Genomic DNA, 25,428 nt, shown 5'->3' with positions numbered 1-25,428 from the left:
ATCATTATTAATTTCATTAAATATTGACCCTTGAGTTGACATCTTTTTAATATTTTGGGTAATGAAATGAGAAGTATGAATAAAGCACTTCTGCTGCTAATAATGTACAATGGTTGTCGAGTTAAAACCCTTACACAGTTGTTTGAGTTATGAGATGAACTAGCTACATTTTTATGGAACACTATTTTTGCTTGAAAGGACGATTAATAGATAAATGATAGTTACTCAGACTTAAATATGAGGCATCCATTATCTTGACAATTAAAGCAATGAAACTTTCATTTCAAGGAGAACAATGGACAATATTTGTGGCAAATAAAATTTGAGCTTTGAAGTAAAAATTATAATTTTGGAAAACTTATGTCCTTTCCCATGAGTTTAACAATTTACTAATTCTAAAAAAGTTTTCAATGAAATTGATAGTAAAATTAATAAATATGATGTTTTTGTATGTGTTACCATTTGGAAGATCTGCATAACTTAGTGAACTAATATTTTCCAAAAGTCATATCATATTCAGGGATTGGAAGACTCAACATAGTAAAAATATCAATTCATCATAAACTAACCTATATATTTAATAAATTTCTATAAAAATCTTGAGTTTCTTTATAGATGCAGAGAAGTGCATAGAATTATACACATACACACATATGAATATTTGTATAACTGGCAAAATTTAATAACAACAATGGATTGAACCAATATCAATTTCTTGTTTTTGATAGTATTCCATAGTTGTGTAAGATATAAACACCAGGGATGCTAAGAAAAGAGCACATTACCTTTTCTACATATGTTTTTGCAATTTCCTGTACCTCTATAATTATTTAAAAATAAGGTATATAAGGGAAATATGGATTTATGTAATTTCTTAAATGTGTGGTTCGATAAAGTTAAAATATTCCCAATGTGGAAACTGCAAATGCTTCTCTTTTAGACTACTTATAATTCAACATATAGGTATTACTCTCATTTTTAAAATATATTTTTATTGATTTTAGAGAGTAAGAGAGAAGGAGAGAGAGAGAAAAACATCAGTGAAGAGGGAGAATCATTGATCATCTGCCTCCTGCATGCTCCACACTGGGGATTGAGCCCATAACTCAGGCATATGCCGACAGGAATCGAACTGTGACTTCTTAGTTCATAGGTCGACACTCAACCACTGAGCCACACTGGCAGGGCTTGGTATTATTCTTTTGGATTTACAGAATTGCCTTGGTCTCTCATTTCCTATACCTATAACTATGTGTGTGTGCGCGTGCGCAGACACACACACACACACACACACACACACACACACACACACACTGACACTGATTTATTATGTACAGAGCCTGACTGAGAGTTGAGGAAAATTCTCTCAAACATGAGAATTAGGCCAGGGCAGGATACCTAGGAAAGGGCATGGAGAGCTGAAATCTTTGCTAAGACAACAGAAACATGAAAAATGTTGCCCACTTGGTGTTTGTTTTCTTTAGGGAAGATCTTTTAAGTGATTAGTTTGAAAACTGATGAGCTCAATTTAAGCAATTTTACCCACTGCCCTCCTTCCCTAGCATTCATGGCTTGTGCAGACTCATAGCCCCACAATCCATTTCCTACTCTTTAGATTTACTCTTGCTGGTCCTTCCTAAAAGAAGTAGCAGCATTCACTGGATCCTTCCTGCCTAGTCAGGATGCCTCGCCACTTGGCATCATCCTTCCTCAAAAAATGCTGCCCACATCATCTATTCTAGTTCTCAACAACAATTGCATTCAATGCACAATGCCACATTGTTCAACGTTTTATTTTATTGTTTAGTATGGTTTTCTGCCCTATTCCTATGTATAGATCCTTTCTGAGGAGAATGAAAGTCCTTGAGGAGAAAGATTGGCTTACTCATTCCATCACCTTGCTCCAAATCTGCCACTACTCTGCAAGGATAAGTAAATGCTTCATATAATTATAAATAGGTGTTTTTTCTTAATACTGTGATTCTTGATCCACACAGCTTCCATAGGCCCCTCTCAGTACAGGAATGGAACTATTTTTACTAGTTATTTCAGTGAAGAATAAACAGAGGCCTTTTCACAATCCACAATCAGCATTCGAAGAGTTACTCAGGCTGTGCAAAGCAGATATTCTAAGCTTCAAGCTGAGTATTAAGCTGCAATCACCAGTAGACTGTCAGTACTGAGGGTTTTGTCATGATGCACCTCAGGATAGAACAGTTTGTGGTCTGGAACTGATGTCAAACTTTGCTAATCTATCTCCCAAATCCCTGGAACCCATTTCATTATGAGCATCATTTTTACTTGCACAGTTGGTCAGGGTTTTTGCAAAACCAAAAACTGGAATTATTCCCTTCCACTTCCCAGGTGACTGCAGAAAACAATAGTAGGGACAAAGACTTGGAAGCTCAGGGACCTGATGTTGTCTGGGACTTTAAAAAAAAAGGCTTTAAAATAGACTGGGTGGACTGTGGACACATTATTTAGTTGATTAGCAAACAGTGCTCTTCAGTGGAATTGACCCTCATTTCTTTACTCTTACTTTTCTTCACATTCTTGCCCCCCCCCTCCCCAACTTCTGACTTGCCCATATCCTGGAATTCCACAATCCACATCCAAACAGTTATCATTCTGATCCTTCCTGATTCAACCTGACAGTAGAATGCAATTGCTCATGTCCCATTCTCTGAGGAACATGCTAAGATCCTAAAGCTGATAAAACAACAACAACAACTAACTGATGAAAAATAACAATGGTTTGCAAGCCAACATTATAATATTACGAGATTTTCCAATCAGAACACTGGGTAGTGCCTCTCAACTCTAACTAGCCCTGTTACCTTGACCAGGTTACTGGATGCATTAAAGAGTCAGTTAATTCAGGTATCATGCAGGAGTCTTTTCATGGGCTTGTGGAAAGGAATACATACAATTATGTGTGGTAAGTGCCTGTCACAGAGCCTTCCAACCACTAAATGTACCATCAGCATTGTCAGTGTCAACATGAATATTGCTCTCTGATAAAATACTAACCTTTAAACAGAGCCCTTCAATATTTCAGCTCAGATTGGCAAATGATGATAATATAAAAACATCAGGCACTGAGACTCATTTATTTTTTTGTTAGAAAGGGAATGAGTATTCACTAAAATGCACTAGGAATGCAGCCATACCTACTATACCAAGCAAACATGGTAAGAAATGGCTTTTATTTCCATTTCTTTCAATGTAGACCAGGAGAAGGAAGAGCTGCTGGGTTGGGATCCCACTACTCTGGATCCCAGCCCTAAACCAAAACCAGAATGATTTCCCCCAGGCTCTGTGAGAGTTAAAATTTGTTAGTCTAGGAATCTTCACAAAAGTCTTTTGGGCGAGAGATGAAGCAAGTGTCAGCATCTTTGCTTTTGTTTTTAGATGAAAAAACAACGCACCTCACCTTTAAATACTGATGTACTAAAAGAGGTATGCATGATCTGGAGTGTAGTCTTAATTTTGTTACAAACAGCAATAGTTTCTTAAAATCAATTTCTGTCAATAACATTTCAAATGTCTCCATTATCCATCATATGCTTGTCTCAAAACTACACAGGGCAGTTCTACAATTCAACTAAAGTGTGCAGTGAAAGCATTTTGAAAAGGAAAACCACAAAACAATCATAGGAATAATTATTTCCAGCACAAACACCACAGCCAGAAGCCAAATTTGCATAGCAACACATCATTACTGGAGACCTGGGTACATGAACATTTTTAAAAAGATTATAATTTGAGTTTTCATGGTTATTGCACTTTCTGTGACTACCTTGTTTACTTTTTTCAATCTAAAAGGAAAAGTCTATCAAATCTGCAAAATTACTCAGTATATTTTTTGGTATTTGTTTCAGTGATATTTGTGATGCTGGGGATTCACATCACTGCTAAAATGTAATTAACCGGGCTGAGATAGGGGTCCTCTTAAATATCCCTTTGGGACATGCAAATGACCACTGCTAAGCCTAGGAAAGTAGGAGTAAGGCCAGGGGAGTGAGGTGAAAGCCAATGCCAGCCAGTGTTGGAATCATGGAGAATAATCATTCTAGAAATTAACCTGATTAACTTTTGCTGGAAGAAGTTTTCCTTATGTTCTCAAATTCACTTGCTTTCTCAGTTACAGCTCTCTTGACTGACATCCAATTAAAGGTTTATATTCTCTAGGAATTCTGGGTAATGCAATAACAGTGGTCATGTGATCACTGATGGTACACCTGCAACTCAGGGTGCTCCCTCATGCCACTCCCAGAATTCCTAAAGAAATAGTAAAACACCCCTTCCCTTCAGAGGAGTACCTGAAGCTTTCACCACTAGACCTATATCTCTCTGCTTCCTTTCTGTCAAGTGTCTGAGAATAGATTCATATTTAGCTAGTGAGAAAAACTTGAATTTCTATCCTGTAGTAATGTAACCATATGACGCTAAACATTGCTTGGAGAAAGAGAAAGCAATAAAGCAAGACAGAAGAACAGGTGCAGAGGAATCAAACAAATATCAGAGCTCCTAAAAAGCAGTTAGCCTCCACTTTAAGATGCTTAGGCTTCCAAGTAAAATATACCAAAAAAAGTCATCACAAAAATGCATTGCAGGAAATCACGGGAATACTTTTCTATGTTAGGCATAATGTCATAGACATTAGCTCCATACGATAACTTCTCACTTTAACTTAAAATGCCTTAGATACAAAAATCCAAATGTAAAAATACTTAATGTAGGAGAAAACGAATTCCTTTAGCGGAGATTCTCACCTTAGCAAAAGCCTTATTAGCAGGCTACTTTAAGACATCTAACATAAACCAGTTCAATTTTAAAGTCAATGCAAATAAAGTTGAAGCATCTCAGATTATAACTAAGCCACTCGATTTAGAGAATTGGACTTACAAAAATTTGATTTGCATGTAACTGTTCCGTAATGTAACTGCACAAAGTGAGTCATGGCAATGAAATTGTGAAATGGTTTGTCTGAACTAGGTTTTTGTTTTTTAGTCTCTTCAGGAGTCCTAAGGACAGCTGAAGTATTACTCAGTAGACATCTGAGATGAGGCCATCATGGTTTGCCCATTAGGCCCTGATAGTGTCTGATGACATTAGAATAAACTGATGCGCCACATGAACTCCGGTAATGGATCTCAGTCTAAACTAGACATGGTTTCTGCGTTATCAGTTTTGTTTGCTTGGAGAAATTGTGAGACTCTCTGGGGATCACGGTGATATAGCTGGGGCAACTTGAAGCAGATTCATTTCTTATTCAACCTGAGATGCTGTTGCTTGTTCTGATTCTGGAAGGTGGCAAGGGTTCTGTTTTGCTCAATTTTTCATGAAACAATAAAAAATCCCAAACATGGTGATTTAAACAATTCCATGTTATTTGCCCAGGATTCTGGAGGTCAGAAATCCAGGCAAGGCTCAGCTGGGAGGTTTTCCTGTTCCATCAGATAGGGTATCTGATGAGGTAACAGTCAGATAGTGGTTGGTGCTGGCACATGCACAATGGTCATGCCATGGATCTGGTACCTTGGCAGGGACAGCCATGAGACTGGATGTTGCTTTCTGGCTCTCTCCAGTGGTTAGCGTGGTCTTTTTAAATGGCAGCTCGACCCTAATAGCAGGTGTTTCAAGTGGCAAAGGAAGAACTTCACTCTTGAGGCTCAACCTTAGAAGTTATACTATACTATACTGCTTAAAATAAATCACAGGACCAGCCCAGATCCAAGAGGCTGGGAGAAGAAGCCTCCTGATGGGGGAATGAGTGGTAAGGACACAGCAAAGTCACATGGGAGATGGGACATATTGTGGTGGCTAGCACAAAATACCACAGAACCTCCAAGATTTCTTAGAAAAATCATGTGCATCACTTCTTCCTCAGAATTCTCCATATGAACCTTGGAAAGCAGCCATACTTGGTACTATGTGTCCAAGGAGGAAAAGACAGAAGCTAACGGATAAAATTGGCACTCACCTGGCGGAACTGGTCCAGGTCAATTTTGTTGCCCACCAGCACCAGGGGTATTTCGTAGGTGTGACGGACCTGAAAAATGAGCTCTTTAAACTTGGCAGCCTCCTGGAATGACTGGCGGTCGGTGACAGAGTAGCAGACAATGAAGCCCTCCCCACCTCGCATGTACTGCTCCCGCATGGCTGTGAACTCTGCCTGCAAGCAAAGAACAAAATTGGGATACAGTTTGAGACAGTGAAGCCAACACACACCACTAATAAAATAACACGTCAAAAGCAGACAAATTATGAGACTTAAGTGTTTGGGTAGACAGTGTCTAAAAGTGTTTCTGTGGGTTTTTCAGTAGAGTAGCACTATGAGGTCTAAATATCTATAATAATAAAAGTGTAATATGCTAATTAGACCAGATATCTTCCGGACATCCTTCCTGACAAAGACGGACCAGAGGAAAGCCAGCCTGGGCCCTGGCTCCCAGCTGCCTGTGGGCAGCCTGGAGGAAGCCAGCCCGGGTCCCGGGTGCCGGAGGAAAGCCGGTGCTGGCAGCCAAGGGGAGGAAGGCTGACTCTTGCATAAATTTTCATGCATTGGGCCTCTGGTACCATTATAAAAATAATGTTTTAAATTGTTCAGAGCATTGATCTTTAGTCATAGAAGATTTAAGAGATCTCAGGGGAGATATGTTAAATAGCAGATTCACTGACATAATGGTAGGATTTTATATATAGAAATTATATACTTTTAATAGTGTTCTATTTAATTACTTAATTTTAGGAAAATAGATCTAAATTTGTATACCCCAAACATTAAAACATAGAAGAAATAAAATTTCCCTCAAAATTTTGGAAACACATTAGCATTTAACATTGATACCCCTGTGATAGAAGGAAGTTATTAGATAATTGCAGACCATTTATATATATGGGTATTCATGTGTGTTTTTTTTTCCTTTTAATCTTTACTGTTGAAAGTATTACATAGGTCTTCCTCTCCCTCCCCTCCCTTTAACCTCTTCCAGCCCTTATTTGTATATTCTTAGATTTCTCTCTTTGAGGGGCACAAACAGAGAGATCATGATGCTGAGTCATGAGTCTATTTTTACATTCTGTCCATTGCTCCTTCCTCTTCTCTCTGCAGGAGACAGAATCACCTTCCACAATATATCAGTGTCTCATCCTGGGGATATTGCTGTCTTAGGTTTTCATATTGCATCCCCCTGAACTACTAAAAAGTAGTTCTGGCAACTGAAAAGTCAATATTAGGTTTAAATTGTGATCTAAAAAGTTTCTCTCAGTCTGAAATATCTGTTTTCACTCACTATTATTCTGGATTTATTGTTAAAGTCACAAGAGCTAATTAGGTTCATGCAATGGGAAATATAAAGTTTAGACTCTGCCTGTGGAACAAGCCACCCTAAACAATAAAATAGAGCACCACAAGAACAAATTGTGAATTGGATAATTTGTGAGATAAATAATCAAAGAAAGAAAGATTCACATGAACTTGAGCTGTATTTGAACCATGAGGCAAAGATGTGAGTTCTTCACCCGGGAAAGGGTTTATAAGAACTACTAAAATATTCTGCTCAGAGTAATTGTTTAAACAAATGTTCATTTGATTTAACGTGACTTGTCTTTTGAATGAGAACATTTACACAGATCCAGAAATTTTGGAAAACTAGAGAAAGTAATAAAGTTAATAAGGTCCTGAATCAGTTCATGAATTTCTTAAATTGTTTTCAGTCAAATGGAATGGGTACAAACAGCTTCCTTGGGATCCACCAAGCATTGCAAGGTTGTAAGAACTTGAGCCTAGAGAGCAAAGGAGACTTGTCCATGGATGGACAGCCAGCTAACAAAATGTTTTGAATAATTCATGTTCTCTGACTCTCACTGTATCAATTTACTTAGTATTAAATTTTACTTGAGGTTAATCCTAAATTTTGCTATGTGAGTCAAATGTACAAGCACAGGAGACACAAATCGACTTGGTCTCAATTTTCTTTGTCTCTGAAAATGTCTGAAGCCCTTTGTTGTTCTGACATTCTCTAATTTTGAAAACCCTATTTCTCTGTCAAAATCTGATAGGTGATATGGATAAACTAGAGAATTATGGACTGAAATTACTAAGTGATGTTTCCCAAACATATAATTAGTTTTCAAATACAAATGACATAATCATCATAGAAATATATGTAATATTTAAGAAAATATAAATGGATTTGTTACATTAGTTTTATATTATTAAAACCATAATAAAAGTGCTAACTAAAATAAAGTGAAGATATATTTTACAACTTACAGTTCATTTTATTTGACAATTATTTTAAGCACTAAAATTATTTTCAATTACCTATTGAGTATTAAAAAATAACAAATACACATTCCAAGATATTTAAGTGGTATAAAGTATATATAAAATTAATTTTCTTTTTACCTCAAATTTTCAGTTTTCCTTCCCAAATGTGTGACAGTTAATAGTCTCTTTATCCTTAAAGAAATATCTATGTGTATACAAGCATAGACATACACATTTTACCTTTATACACCTTTTCATACTCAAATAGTAACATATATAATTTTACCTTAATTAAGATTTAATAGCCCTAATGTACCTTGAAGACCATGGCATATTAGCACACAGAAGTATTATTATTTTCATGAATGCATAATTTTTTTATGCATGTACCATAATTTATTTAACTAGTTCCCTCTAAGGAAGCATTTATGTCCTCCATTTATTTCTGTTACATACACTGTTGCAATGTCTATTCTTAAACACCCTTGCTGCACAGATTTATGTAATTCTGGGAGGTAGTACTGCTATATCAAAGAGAACATACATTTTTACTTTTGAGAAATAGTGCCGATCTCACCACCGGAGACATTGTTCCCATAACTCTCTCCCAACATTACATAAAGTGCCCATTTCCACTCATTCTCACAGATGTCACATCACATTTTTCTACCTTTCATACATTTTAAAGTAAAAAAATAGTATCTTGTTTCCTTCCTTTGTATTTATGAGCCATAGTATCTCATGTTTATTATCCATTTACAAAGTCTCTTCTAGATATGGATTTTATTTTGTTGTAAGAAATGAAATAGCTTCATAATCTTTGAATTTTTTTAAAATTTGGACTGGAGTAGGGTTTTCTCTATGTCAGTCATAAGGAAACAACAATAACTTTGACATCTTCAGCAATAACTACACCATAGAGAAAAGGTTAATACATTTGAAAAACCCCAACAACCTATGAGGAAAACAGGCCAAGTACATGAAGGTGAAATTCACAGGGAACAGTCCTGGATGAATGAATGAGTGAATGTCCAATCATGTTGGTTAACTAGACTCAAAGCCACATAAGCGTTCTATTACAAATAGATGTCCTGGGCCTCGAATCTGAGCTGAATTGGAGTTCCCAGACGTGGGGCTCCAGCATTACCATTTTAATGGGCTCCTTGTTTGATTTTGCTTTGCACCCAAATGTAGGGGTATGTAATTCTGTGTCTATGTTCAGAAATGGTCTTTCTGATCTGAGAGCACAAAACCTGGGAGGCACAGAACACAACTTCTAGGTCTGTTACTCACTTAGGACCTGTCCTCTAACCAATCACCTAACCCCTCAGCGCCTCAATGTCCTCTTTTGTCCAAAGGGAATAGAACACACACTTAACCCATCTTACAAGACTGCTGAAAGGATCAAAAGAGAGAACAGATGTGAAAATGCTGTGATGAATTTTTAAATACTCTGCAAATTAATCCTATTATTATCTCTGGTACAAATCCTGCAGAATAGAACATTTCACTGGGAGAACAGGCATGAAATCCTCTTAGAGGGGCATTAGATATAAATGTGGAAATAATTCTCAAATACATGTAATCAGAAATTACTAACCTTTTTCTGCTGAAATAGGAGAATCTGTCTACCAATAAAACAGATACAATTTAATTAGCTCAATAAATTGTGTGTGTGTGTGTGTGTGTGTGTGTGTGTGTGTGTGTGTGTGGTGGGGGGGGGGGCTCCTCTTAGCTGACCTTGTCTATACCAACTATTTTCATAGCATAGCATACATATGTTGCTTAAAGATGCATGGGAGGCTGGTGGGGCCTAGAGAATTGAGCAGAAACTCTGCGACTATGTATCAGCTTAATAATATATGACCCTGAAACCGTTTTATATAAAAAAAATGTGATGTTCAACATGTTGCTTCCATTTTTGTTCACCCATGAATTAAAGATCCCTGTACTTTCTGTTCTGTGTATCCTGAATGTTAATATCTTCTTCATTTGCTCCCTGCTATAAATGACACTTGTTGGTTAATTATTTAGGAACAATACTAGATATCATTTGCTGTCCATAAATAGCAAAAATATCTATGAAACCTACCCATTGTGTAAAATGCTGCAAACAGAAGCATTTATAATATTTTCTAAGCTATTTTGAGTACAAGCTGCAGCTTGATCAGTTCCTTATTGTTGCTTCCTGGTGTTAAAATAGTGTAAGAATTCTCTTAATTCCGATAGCTGGTCTGGCTCAGGAGGTCACAATTCTATTCCAGGTCAGGTCATATGCCCAGGTTGCAGATTCAGGCTCAGTTCCCAGTGTGGGACATGCAGGAGGCAGTTGATGGATGATTCCCTCTCATCATTGATGTTTTTATATATCTCTCCCCCTCCCTTCCTCTCTGAAATAAATAAAAATATATTTAAAAAAAGAAAACAAAGAAGTATTTTTTGATTAATCTCATGTCTCAGTTTCTTGATTAGCAGAGTAAGATTTTCTATCAGGTTTTCAGAAACTTAGGGAATGCGCCAGCTTTCCATTGCATTCAATTAGTGTTACTCCAACATATAAATGACTCACTGTTTCCAAAATACTCTAGCATTGCACTTAGATCCTCCTTTCAACTGCTGCCTCACGAACACACACACATACCATTGCCTATACTGATTGCCATATATCCAAGATAACACATCTCCACACCAAATTTATTGTCCTAGTAAAAAATAGTAAATAAAAAAGTCAGTCATACTCTTGACACTATGCCAAGTGGTAAGCTATATTAAGAAGTAAAAAAAAAAAAAAAGAAGTATGACCCTGTTCTGGTTGGAGAAACTCACCTGGACCAGGATAGAATAAAAGAAGAGCGATTGAGGGCTAAATGAACCATGAGGTTCAGAGAAGGGCAGGAGCAGTTTATAGAAGGAAGGCAAAGAAAGCTTGGGGTAGAAAATGAGATGTGATGTGTTTTTATTAAATTTATGATTTGTAAAGATCTCCTCAACTTTAATGCAACCCTACTTCCAAAGTTTTGATATTGTCACCATTAAATAACCTTTTGTGATTCCAATTCAGCCTTTCCAGGGCAATTACACTTCTGGGACCTGCTTACCAGTCAACAGTTCAATTTTGGGGGTCTGTCAGAGGAGCACTGTGGTTCTTATTACTTTCATTTGCAAGTTTTTAAAGAAGAAAAAATAAAATATAAAAATGCAGGGACACCCTATATTATGAAAGTGATAAAAGGGTAGGTATCATACATTTATTGTATTGATGCAAAGTACAAAGACTGAAGTCAGGGGAAGTGGTAGTCCTTCAGTCTGGATCTGATGTCTGAAGCTGGTTAAGAATATTTAATTGAAATGGGAAGGAACAAAGGGCTTTTATAAATGCAGAATACCATATGGTCAAAAATTAATTCTGAAAGGCAAAATGTAATTCAGGACTTTATATTATTTTGTAGTTAAAAGAGAACATAACTATGGCCACCATTTATTTGTCACCTGTCTTTCAATATTTGACACTAATGTACTTTCAGGAATGCATTAAATCATGGAATGCTGCCTAACTCATTCATCAGCTATTCATTGAGCACTTACTATGTGACAGGCATCTAGATTTGAGATATAAAACAATACATATAGTAAATAAAAAATAATACATATGAGATATATGTATAATGCTTATAATAAAACAATACATATAATAAAACAAAAATGTGGATAAGTATGGAAAAGAACAAATAGAAATTAGAACATCAAAGCCAAGTTACATTGCGGATACAATTTCATCTGTAAACTTAGACTCTCAACTTTTAGACAACAAAAGCTACAGTAGAAACACAATCAATTATGCCATTTTTGTGGTCAATAACAATACACTAATGGGTCATGTGACACAAATCTCTCCCTAAGCATTGAGAACTGAAAACAATTTCTCTTATGGGGTTTCAGATAAGAGACAATACTCTCAATATCAAAAGGATCTGCAGATTCAGGTTTCCTAATTCTAAGTCTCTGATTAGAATGTAAGTTTAATTCAATGTAAGTCTCTCCAAGCATTTTATAGACTTACTCCATGGTCCTACTGTAGCAAGGCTCAAATAAGATACAGAAATGCTGTTCTGAGGAAGATAGAACAGCATATGAAAATTGAAGATAATAGTTAAAATAATTTTATTTTGCTGCTTGAAAAACTATAATGACCCTTGATTCTGATATGGCATTGAACACTGGAGGATTCAGCGTACCTAGAATCAGGCTATAATGAAGATGACGCTTATAAAGCTCTTACCTCAACACAACTCAAAATAATGCAGGGCAGGCTAAATCTTTTGTATGCCCAGTGAAAAACGAAGATGTGGAAACTCTGGTTCAAAAATTAAGAAATTCAAGACAGCAACAGCAGACCCTTAAACCAAACACATGGCCCTTCTGAGCATAGAGCCCTAGACAGTCACACAAATCACAGGCACACGAAACTGGCCCCATTGACATGCATAACCACCAAAGAGTAGCCAAGAGTGCATGTGAGAGAACTCCAAAAAGAGACTCCCTGGGCAGGTCTTCTGGGACAGTGGCAATTCTGCTCATATGTTAAATCACTAATGAAACTTCCAGACCCCAGTGAAGGACACAAACCCGGACAATGATAGATGTGCAAGGCGGTGTACTGTGTGGGCTTGGGAGAAAGTTAGGGACATGTGGTAGGGGACTGGCATATACACTTCAGATGAGAAATGATGTTACAGAAAAAAACACATCAGTGTGTATCATGTAGAGTGGCATGTTTCTATTGTCAAGTGAAGTCACATTGCTGAAAGCCCTGACAGCTTGGTTTTAGATTAGATGGATAGGAAACCAAAAACCCAAGAGAATTTTTAAAAAAATATGTAGCCCTATTTCAGTAGGATTTTTCTAGCAATAATTGGATGAGTGGAGAGAAGAGAGGTTTAAGGCATGGAAAAACTCTTGAAGGTTTTTGCAGTAATCCTAACATAAATATCTATGGGAGAGGAGCTAGAATGGAAAATTTTTGAATGAGAGATTACAGTAAAGAAAAATGGAGAGAAAAATGGAGAGAAGAGAAATATTTCTGACATTTCAAGGATGAACTAAAAGAAGGAAGACTTGATGGACACCAGTTTGGGAATGAAGTGAATGAATAGAAAAATGCTATAGATGGTTCAATCAATACTACTGAGCCATTGGTTGGGCTTTTGCTCATGTTCTACCTCTGTGGTCTATATTATTAGCTCCCACAATAGATAGGAAAAAAAATCGAAGTATAGAGATACCAAATGATATGACCAAAGTCTGAGAGCTACCAATTAGAAATCAGAAACATCATACCACACTGCCTCTCCAAGGAAAGGAAGAACTAATTTAATGTGGCTCCAGTATTTGTAGCTTTAGAGCCTGGAAAACAACGGAAGTCATAATAAAAAGACATCAATTTAGAAAGAAAATAACTGAAGGGGCCCCTGGATCATTTAAAGGTTGGCATTTGTCTAGAGTTGACACTAAAAGCCTAAAAGGAACTATCTATAAGTACCTAGAAATAGGGTAAATGTGAAAGAACATCTGAATGGGACAGGGTTGAAAGCCACAATCAGGAGACAAGTCATTTGGACTGATCATAGGGATAGGAATTAGGGTATAAAGTTGACTAGTCTGGGTTAGTTTTGGTGAACAGAGATTGTTGTTGCTACATTTTAGGAAGAGAGGGTTGGAGCTTGGTCCCATTGAGAGCATATTTATCTATTTTAAATAAGATGTTGTGAAAATGGTTTTAGACTGCTATCTCCTAGTTCTGTTCTCTCTTGCCAAATATGCTCAGTACTTAGTCCAGATTTATGCACTTATAACGTTTCCTCTGCACTGTAATTAATGTGCTTTGCTCTCCTTTCCATCACTAGACTCTGAACTACCTGGGAGAAGGGCTATTCAGCACTGTTCTCTCCAAAGCACTAGGGAAGGTGCCTGGATCAGAGCCCAATGCATAATTATCTTATCATTTAGCTAATTACTTACTTTAAGCTAAATGTTTTTAAGTGATGTTACCATTCCCTGGATGAGATACACTTTAAGGAGAGTAAGGTTTGGAGAATGGAGGATGGAGATAAAAGGAAAATGGAATCAAATCTCTAAATTAAATGTATAAAGCTTTTAGTCATTTACTCATTCCTATACACAAAAGGCCAGGTCTAGTTTACCTTTTATGTAAATATATATCCCACTGAAATCTTCATTAATTAAAATGCAATTTAATGTTTCTTATATCAGTTTTACCTTCAATAATTTGTCTTATTCTAATAAGAGAAGAAAAATGAATCTCGCTTATCTCGAGATGCACCACATTTCTTTTCCATAGAAGTCTGTTTGTCTTTTTCCAATCTGTTTGACTTGTACTTTCTGGAAGACTTAAGGTTTCATGACTGCCTCTGGTGGTACAAATCCACTAAAAGGTATTTTTATCACAGCTGGTTTCCTGTTTATCCTGGAGGTCATTCATACTGTGAGCTGCTTTCTTGCTAATAAACCTGCAGCAATGCATCTTGGGAGAAGGCAGCAGAGCCATTAAAAAAGGATTTCATCCACTGCATTTTAGTCATCCCTAATATGATACTGAAAGGATGGTCCCAACAACAACACAGTTAATAAAAAATTCACATGCCAAAATTGCACTTGCTAATTGATTTAGAGCACATGATAGGATACTACTATCACTTAGAAAATAATGTGTGAGATATGTGTGTATACCCAGGGTGGGGCAAACATAGGTTTACAGTTGTGAGTATGCAAAATAGTTTATTCTTTTGTTATTTATTAATTATTGTATTATTGTATTATTTATTAATTATTGTATTACAGTTTCCATACAAACTGTAAACTTACATTTGCCCCACTACACACACACACACACACACACACACACACACACACACACACATATATATCCTATATAATAAATGCCTAATATGCAAATTGTCCCCTCAGCCAAGTGTTTGACCAGGGTGTGGGGCTGGCCCCACCCCAGCCAGCAGCACTGGCAGGCAGCCGGGGGAAGGGAGGCCCCGGCCAGCAGCCGGCAGCCGCTAGGGACTCTACCTGTGCACGAATATATATATATATATATATACACTCACACACACATGAAATGGTGTGAAAAATCTCACTATCACACAAAGTAATTCATATTACTATTGGCTGAATAGAAAATAAATAAATTACTATTTGGTTCTCCAGGTAAAATCCTAATCACCTTGTTTTGTGATACTAAGAATAATCTGTTACCAGATAATCCTAAAATGTCATAGATTTATTGCGAAGCTCATATATCCTCACCATACAAATGAGGAAACGATGGCCAAAGTGTTTGTCCTCCATACCAGAGTACAATTGACCAAGATGCTTTCCTTGACCACATTCTATTCAGGCTCCCTTGAACCTTTCAGCTAGGTCTTGATGATTGGACATTTATGTTTCTTTCTGCATTGTCCAAGTTTAGCAACAATCTTTCTAAATTGGTGTGGCCAGAACCTCTCATCATCTTCTCTTATTGTCCTGGATATTTCACCAGGGTCCTCAACCTCTACCACCTTCCATATGATGTCTGATCACCACCCTGGCCTGTCTCAGTAAGAATCCTACTAGGTGAGTTTAGCCCAAATCCTCCCTTATCTCCAATGTTTCCTTTTAGCAATGTTCCATCCACCCATCCCCACCCTGCTCCTTGGTTACAAATTCCTACCGGTCCATTTGGAATGAATCCCAGTTTTATACTGAAGTCTCCTCTCCTCATTGTAGTGGTCCTGAATAAATCTGTTTTGCCGTTTTAACTGCTGCCAGCTCTGATTTTCTTCTACAACCAGGCATAGATTACAAGGTTCCAGGCCCTAGCAAAGTGCTTGGTATACCTCACCCTCCAGCTTAGTCACAGCCTCCTGGGTGGCTGCTCTAACCCAGGCTCCCTCTTCTCCAACCAATCCATCATTCCTTTATTTCCCTGTCCAACTAAGCTTCTTTAAGCACTACATTCATTATGCCGCTCTTCTGCCTCCAAAGGTCCAGTGGTTACCCACTTGCTTTCACATCAAATCTGTACTCATGTGCTTGATTTTATGACTCTATATAACCTGATATCATGCTCCATACCCAGCTTTATCTCCAGTCAATCCTGACTATGTACTTCCTACTCTAATGGGTTTACTTCTTTCTCATATTAATTATCTCCTTTCACCACTATGCCTTCACACACATTGGTCCCCGAAATTGAACTTTTTCTAGCTAATAGAGAATTTAGTGATTATTGGCTGCGTCTCTAATTCCTCAGATGAGAACACTGGGGCTAAGAAACATAGTGATGACATCATTTTCTCATAGCTACTAGTAATTAAAACACAGCTAGGTCAGCCCTGGCTGGGTGTCTCAGTTGGTTGCATCATCCCATACACCAAAACATTGTGGGTTTGATTCACAATCAGGGCACATATCTAGATTGGGGTTCAATCCCCGGTCAGTCATGTATGGGATGCAACTCATCAATGTTTCTCTCTCCCTTCCTCTCTTTCTAAAATCAATTAAAACATATCCTCAGGCAAGGATAGAAACAAACACACAGCTACGTCAGAAAACCCAGACTTTCAATCTCTTTTACATTATTGGGACGCTGCCCTTTCTCTTCCGTGAACCCTGTTGTATACATTCTTCAGAGTCAATTCTATTTTTTCTTCTTTCATGAAACTATGGCTAACAAACCCAGTCCTTACTGATAATCTATTGTGTATATTTCCCTCACTTATGAAAATCAAAAATTAGCAACTGATTATATCTCTATGATATAATTAAATAGCAATTATATTTGAGTTAGGTTTGTGTCATCAAGCAGATTTAAATATTCTAGGGTCAACATCAAGGCTTAGACCATGTTTAATGTTTCTATTCCCCAGTAGATTTTGAATATATGACAACTTCCATTAAACTGCTACTGTTTAGCAGGGGTCCTCAAACTTTTTAAACAGGGGGCCAGTTCACTGTCCCTCAGACCGTTGGAGGGCCGGACTATAGTTTAAAAAAAAACTATGAACAAACTCCTATGCACACTGCACATATCTTATTTTGAAGTAAAAAAACAAATGTTCTTGGCGGGCCGCATGTGGCCCGCGGGCCATAGTTTGAGGACCCCTGGTTTAAATGGATAAATGCCATTTCTAATAAATAGTTATGCTTGCTCTATGGAGAATGGGCATGTTGTAGAGTAGAGATAACTAGAAAGCTTCTAACATCACAGAAGCTTATGAAGACATATAAGACACATTTTCCTTGATTGATCTTTTTTATCTCACAAGAAAACCAAAGAAACAAATCCTAATTTCAGTGTTTTATTACTGAATAATTTGGTCACCAATTTGATTTTCAAAAGCCTTTGAAAACATGACTGCTTTGATGTGCCATACCTCTGTGGAGGGTACTCTGTTATAGGAGTGATTCTGAAATGGTTTTATGCTACTTAAACTTCAGAGGTACATCAGAGAATCTGGTGAAGGGAATGGTAAGAGCTTGACTTCCCTGGCAACATGGTGGCAAGTTGGCTGGTATGTGTGGATTCCCAGTTAAGTAGAAGAGAGTAAAAATGATAAGTAGGAGATGTGTTCTGGAGAATATCAAATCCGTATGCAAAGCTGATTTCATTATCAACTCACCACAAAGTTTCCTGTTCTATATATCTCAGGGTTGGATCTAATTTTCTCAAATATAGATTGAATAGAAAAGAGTAAATAAGACATGGATGGAATATGTCACAGAGTTACATAGATTTGTAAACAAGAGATAAGAATGTATTGGGGAAAAATAAAAGCTAATCCAATTTTAGCAGATCAAAGAACTCAGGAAATAGTGATTGTGACTGTTTATTAAGGGGAGATAATCTATATACCAGTATATAAAAGCCCAGCGACCAATGGCGGAATGACCAGAATGACCATTTGACTAGATGCTATGATGCACACTGACCACCAGGGGGCAGATGCTCAATGCAGGAGCTGCCCACTGGTGGTCAGTGTGGTCCTACAGTGGGAGCGCTGTTAATCTGACCTGGATGAGTGGCGCTCTCACAGCAGGCCAATCCCCATAGGCCATGCCCCTTCCCCCCCCCCCCCCCCCCGTACACAAATCAGTGCACCAGGCCTCTAGTAGATAAATAAAAACCTTCAGGAGGCCAGGGATTGACCATAGTGTTTTGAGAAGCATATGTAGGATGGGACAATACCTCAGGAGTTCTCTACCTCTGACAGAGGCTATGGAAGGTTGTGCTAACAAAACCTAAGCATCAGGTGCAGTGTAGATAAGTGGAGGGTGTTCAAATATGACTCTCCAAGACATTTCAAGAATTTAGTACTTGGTACAGAGGTTATGATGGATGTGAAAGGGAAAAGGGGAAAAAAAACCCACTGTGCTCTTAAAACAGTATATGTTTGAAATTCAAAAAATGGGAAAAGAATAATGGAGAAAATAAAAACAGGGACTTTTAAACCACACTTGCAGAAAACCTAATGGCAGAAATGCCAGTCCCAGAGATATTTGTAATGAGACTGCATAAGTGTGAAATCATGAGATTTCTGTCCTAGATAGAACAGAGCCAAATGTCAGTATAAAATAAGTCTCTCACCTAATTTTCATATTAACACACTTGGTAGGTATTTCCAAAGTCTGCAAATCCTTTCCTTCTCTTTCTTAAAAATACCAGCTTTCAAAGCTGCTGAATAGAGACATCATAGTGATCAAATTACCAATTGAAAACTCACTTTAAGAGATAATTTTGCTTCCACAAAAAACAAACCATCTACTCCAGTGTTAGAATTTAGACCTATTAACTGAAGGATGATCCAAATATGGAAAACATTTTACATTTAGGCAAAGAAAATCAAGAGATATTAACCAACTTTGATAAAAGATTACTAGCAGCACCCATGATAGATTATTTCTGATTTGCTTGAGAGTAAATAAAACAACTGATAACCGAAATTTTGTAATCGAGTCAAGTCATTCAGGGCATAAGGAAGTAGATAAAGTCACAAAATTACAACTAGCAAGAGCCAAAGAGGGGGGATTGAGGCGGGGACTCTGGAGCCTGAGTCCTTTGGTTTGAATTATGATTCTGCCACTTGATAGCTCCATGGGACTTGCTTTTTGCACCTGTGCAATGGGTCTAATAAGACTGCCTACCCTATGAAGTTGTTGTGAGGACCAAGTAAATTAATATAATTAAAGCTTTGACAATTTCTCTCTTTGTGAAGCATTTCTAAGAGTTCCTTGGACACATTAAAATCCAATAGATCTTGGCTATTATTAATATTTCTTGTCCTTAGGTCTGTTTCCTCTGCTTAATCCAAGATAGACCTATTCACTCTATTTGTCATAAATGTTCATGAATTTGCAATTGGGACCTGCCTCTTTTAACCATCTAGTTTAGGCAGACAGAGTTACAAATGACTCTAAAGCCACAGATAAATTCTTACAAAAGCAACTTTTAATTAGCCTCTAAAATAATTTTCTAATATTTAGTCCAATATTGCCACTAAAAGAAAATACCTGTTTTAAATTTTTGCTTTATTTCATATTGATTTCCAATGCTTGTTCTTTATTTCAAGTAAAAACACCTTTGTAATATATTTTTCAAAGAATAGTTTATTGATTTTTTTTTGTAAAAAAAGGGGAAGAGAGAGGGAGAGAAAAACATATCCATGTGAGACCTCAACATTGATCAGCTGCCTCCTGCACCACCCCACCAGGAATAGAACCTGAAACCTTGACCCAGAAATGAGCTGGTCATCTCTGTGCACTGGGCAATGCTCTACTAACTGAGCCACACTGGCCAGCCCGTATACTAAGTTTAATCTACTGAAGCAGGTATTAATTTCCAAATTGAACTATAATTCTGATTGCAAACACAACTCTCCCTTCCAATACTATACTAGCAAAACAATGACTTTTGAGAGCTCTTGGCACCTCATATAATATAGAAAATAATTTTTTTAAGATTCTGTAAGTACAATAGTTTGAATATAATGACTAGAACCAGAAGAATTTGCACGAGAGGATTTCATATAAGTCCATGGCAATTTACATTAATCTGACCATTCTCCTATTGTTTGTCTACCTGAATGAAGGTTTTCTAGGTATAAATCCTGTAGATTAACACTCTGAGAAAAAGCCAACACTGGTGTTTTAATGCATTGTGGAAGCCAATGTAACAGAAGGTGAATAGCAATGGCCCAGGAAAGATGCATTTTAATGCCCTCTGCATTTGCTTATGCAGTTCCTTTGCCTTAAATTCCCTTTCCATGCCTCAAAGATCAGTTTCAATGTTGCAGGTTATATCTTCAAGCTTCTTTCAAAGTGAAAATGAATACTCTTTAAAAATAAATGCTTTCTTAGATGTTTGAAGTCTCGCAAAATGTTTATATATATGCATATATGTGTATATATATGCATACATACATATACACATGCATATACACACACACATAATGCATATATACATATGCATATCCTATATAATAAAAGAGTAATATGCAAATCAACCGAATAGCGGAACAACTGGTTGCTATGAAATACACTGACCACCATGGGGCAGATGCTCAACGAAGGAGCTGCCCCCTGGTGGTCAGTGCATGTCATAGCGAGTGGTTGAGCAGCCTCAGCATATCATTAGCATATTAGATTTTGATTGGTTGTTCGGTTGTTTTGCCATTTGGTCTATTTGCATAATACCCTTTTATTATATAGGACTAGTGGCCCCATGCATGAAATTCATGTGGGGGGGGGTCTTCAGCCCAGCCAGGGACCCCTTGGGGGATATCCAGCAGTCAGACATCCCTCTCACAATCTGGAACTGCTGGCTCCTAACCACTTACCTGCCTGCCTGCCTAATCACCCCTAACCACTGTGCCTACTGGCCTAATTGCCCCCAACTGCCCCCCACTGCCAGCCTGATCCTGCTTGCCCCCAACTGCCACCCCTTGCTGGCCTGATCACCCCCAACTGCCCCCTTCCCACCAGCCTGCTTGCCCCCAACTGCCCCCTGCCAGCCTGATCACCATCAACAGCCCCCCTCCCACCAGCCTGCTTGCCCCCAACTGCCCCCTCCTCTGCCAGCCTGATCGCTCCTAACCACCTCTGCCTCGGCCCCACCACCATGGCTTTGTCCAGAAGGTCTCCCGTTCTAATTAGCATATTACTCTTTTATTAGTATGGATGGCTTTTTCATAAGTTTTGTTTCTTTAATACAATATTGAAAAGTCCAGTTTACAGGTTAGAAGAATGAAGCTCAGAAATATTCAATATAATGATTGAAGTCAGACAGTGAGTGGGAGGACAAGGATTTTAATTTCACTCCACCTGGTGCTAATTCTGGTGCACTCCCCACCATAATCAGCTGACCCTTAGAGCAACAATGCCATTTATTATATTGTACAAAATCTCTCTGATCTAAGACTTTAAATGCAACCCTCCAATAGTGTGAACCAGTGTCCTATTTATTCCTAGATTAGATCTTGGGAAGTTGTGCTTATTCCATCAGGCTTGACAAGCAGGCTTCTAACACATATATTTGGCTAGTTGACATTATTCAGCAGGAAGGCAATTTTAGGCCATACCTAAGAGAGGGAAGGAATAGTTTAATCCAGAGTGTGGGGAAGGGATATCCAGGCTGAGACTATACAGAAGCAGAAGAGAACTGAGCAAGGAGCACATATCGTTTTAAGTAGATGTGCATGACGACAGCCAGGAGCTGCTGTCAGGAAGGAAAACAGACCGGCTGTGCACAGAATCTGATAGGAAACTGTCAAGATGCTGTGATTTGAGGAGCGCCAAAAGCCATTCCCTCGCCTAACAGTACTTTCTCTACGGACCTCCCTCCCCACCCCAGTTTTACTTATTTTTCTGAGTTAAAGCATCAAACCTTCCTATTCACAGGCAAGTACATTCTCTAGGAGGATGAAACTCCTTGTTTGCTGCTCAGACATACTGAGTTTTTAAAAGAATAAGCTATTTGTTCCTGGTATTCAAGGTATCATTTAAGTGTGGCTATTTAGACCTGTCATTTTAGAGTTGTTATCTGAATTGTTCAAATTAACAAATTAGTGATTATGCTGATTACTTATATGCCATTTGCCTTTTCAAAGAAGGAACAATCCCTTAGAACCTAGAAATGACAATTGATCACACGAAAACTTTTCCATGTGGCTTGGAATACAGACTCTCTTTCTCTAGGATGCAGACCGGATACTGATTTAAGGTCTCAGCTCCTATAATAGGAAGGAACACAGGTCCCTCCATGCTTAGGACAGTAGATGAGTGGACTCTCAGCATCTGAACCCTCTCTCTGTTCAGAAGTCCCTCGGCTTGCCTGCTAGTGTATTCACTAATCGGTCTGTTTTCACTGCTATACACAGTCTTCCTCTTAGGTAATGGGCACTCTAACTTCATTGCTTTGGTCGTAACTTATGGAGTGAGTCATCCTTGACTTTTCTCTCTTATTTTCTGCACTTCACATTAAATCTATGACAAATTGTGGCAATTCTACCTTCAAGATATACCCAGAATCCATCTACTTTTCTTTTAGCACTGACACCGCCTGGTTGCAAATCCCCATCATCTCACTTACTATATTGCTATAGCCTCCCAGTTATTCTTCCTACTCCTGCTTGTTCCTCCCAGGTCTGTTATCAACACAGCATTCAAAGTGAGCATCTCAAATGTAAGCCAGACCAAGTCCCTTCCCTGCTCAGAATGGCTAATGCCTCCCTGTGTCATTCAGTGGAAACAACAGTCCGGAAAAATGGACCACAAAGCCTTATGCTGATGGCCCCTCTCCCTAACCACTCTGATCATGGGTCTTACTACTCTTCCCACTAAAGCCACCTTGGCCTCTTCTCTGTGCCCCAAATATAATAATCAAACTCCTGCCTCAGCAGTAGCAGTGGGTCCTTCTGCCAACAGATGTCCACTTGGCACACTCCCTCACCTCTCTCAGGACTTTACTCAGATGTTATCCTCCAGAAAGTCCTACTCTGATCACCTTTCTAAAACCCACACCCTCATTTCCTGCTCTTATTCCATCCAACAGATCATTGAGTTTGGTTGTTTATATAGTATGTTGTTTATCGACTGTCTACCCTCTACAATGTAAGCCTCATGAGGTGGAAGATCTGCTTTCCTTTTATTCATAGCTGCATGCCCTAGTGCCTCGGCTCTGCCTGGCATAGGGCAGATCATCACTGAATCTGAGGAAGGGGTGATTGGTACTTGTCAGATGGAGAACAGGTACATGTCTTCATGAGACATGCTCTACTTAGCACCAATGTCCAGTTTTCACATGGTAATGAGAGCCACAAATCTGAATCTTTTTGAGGTAGCTCCTGATTTAATATTAAAAAGTGATTCAAAAAAGTTTTTATTCTTTTAGCCCTTCAAAGCAATAAAACCACACATCATGGCTTTTGGGGTTCTGCTCTGAGCTTCTGAGTTGCTAAAAATACTTTTAGATTTAACACTCAAATATTCCACCAAGAGCCCATTTACTGGATCAAACTTATTTCCAGAAAAAATGTATAATTTATAAGTGCCAATATTTTCAACCATCTTAGAAGAAAGATTGTATCACTTCTGAAAAGTCTCTCTCCATTAAGCCTTCCAGGAGAAGCAAGAAGGCAGTTACAACGATTACAGGAGTTCTGAGGGTGATGTCCTAATGTATAAACCTCAAGCATTAGTGTGTGGGCTTTGTTCTGTTTTGTTTACCAAATAGCATTTATCAACATTTTCCTTAATAATTAATTACATTATTGAATGTGGTAGATTTCTGTCCTTATTTTTTCTCAAATGTAGTTTCTTTCCACCTGATAACTTTAGAACTTGTACTTTATTAGATATTTTACAGGTGCATTTATGTCACTGACCATTTAACATTAACTTTATTGAACTGCTCATTGATATCTATTCTACAAGAAAGTTTTCTGCAAAGGATGATCACATTCTACACACATGCATAGCTGATGGATGCATCTAGCTTCTCTTTAAAGCTTCTTTTCTTGTCCCGGGGGAGAAAAGGTTAGGATTCCAATTTAACACTCATAGATTTCATTTTTGATGAGACAAAACACACTGGCAAAGGTTTTTTCTGTTAGAACAATGCAGGCTGGACATACCTCTGTGGGAACTGAGTGTTTTTGACACTGAAAACCTACATGAGCAAACACAAGTTGTGTTGAGTGCTTCCCCATGGCAGAATACACCTATTTCAACCAGGCAGTGATAAGGTTACATTTGGAATGGTGGTTCTGTAGTTATTTTGTAGTAAGGGTGATCTTTCATTAATTTCTGGTTTTTATTTTAAATCATATATTTTCATTCTCAGACTTGTGCAATGACTCATTTTCCATCTGTTAAGGATTGTGTTTACAAGATGAGTGAGCTACACAGAGCAAATCATATCAGTTTATCATCAAGTAAGAGGCAAAAATGTTAGTCAACACATGATTCAATAGATTTTAAGTTGGTTACACTTTGAAATATTCACATGCGAAAACACAGAAAGAGGGAATATGAGATAAATAGCATTGTTGTGCACACAGAAGCACTGATTTGGAAAAGTTTTAGTTCTTTTTTTTAAAAAAATATACAAAAACAAATTTTAAATTCTGTGGGTGCATTGGATGGATTTTTTGTAAGAGTACATTATCCTGTAAAACAAAATTAAAGTTCTGTGAAATTTAAAAAAAAACAACTGGCCATGATATGTGGATACTATGAAATAATATAGTTCTGTCTGAAGGGGTAAAACACTTGCAAGCTGATATGGCATTGTTATAACAAATAAGTCCAGCTTTAGCAAACTCCTAATGTAGACCAGTAGTTTAGAAACTTTGGCACGTGTGAACATCACCTGGAGGGGTGCTTAACACATTTCTGGGCCCAGAATTTTCATTTCTAACAGGTTCTCAGGTGATACTGATACCGAAGATCTAAGACATACACTTGGAAAATCACTGGTACTGCTGATGTGCCTTTTCGTCACTCCTTTTTGCTAAGTCTGATGCAACTCTATTAAACACAACACAAAACAAAATTCTGTGACCAGGAAGACATCTCCTCTCTTTTAA

General features: G+C 37.9%; 1 protein-coding gene across 1 annotated transcript in view; it reads right to left on the bottom strand.

Moving 5' to 3' along the window:
- The window catches only part of RIT2 (Ras like without CAAX 2), a 258,959-nt gene that overhangs the window by 116,224 nt on the left and 117,307 nt on the right, over window positions 1-25,428 (bottom strand). Inside the window, exon 4 of the mRNA XM_036323184.1 lies at window positions 5,987-6,178. Within this exon, the coding sequence (XP_036179077.1) occupies window positions 5,987-6,178 (192 nt within the window). The remainder of the gene's footprint in view (window positions 1-5,986; window positions 6,179-25,428) is intronic.

The sequence above is a fragment of the Myotis myotis genome, unplaced genomic scaffold (genome assembly GCF_014108235.1).
Source record: "Myotis myotis isolate mMyoMyo1 unplaced genomic scaffold, mMyoMyo1.p scaffold_m19_p_9, whole genome shotgun sequence".
Lineage (NCBI taxonomy): Eukaryota > Metazoa > Chordata > Mammalia > Chiroptera > Vespertilionidae > Myotis > Myotis myotis.
This window is presented reverse-complemented; position numbering and strand designations above follow the sequence as displayed.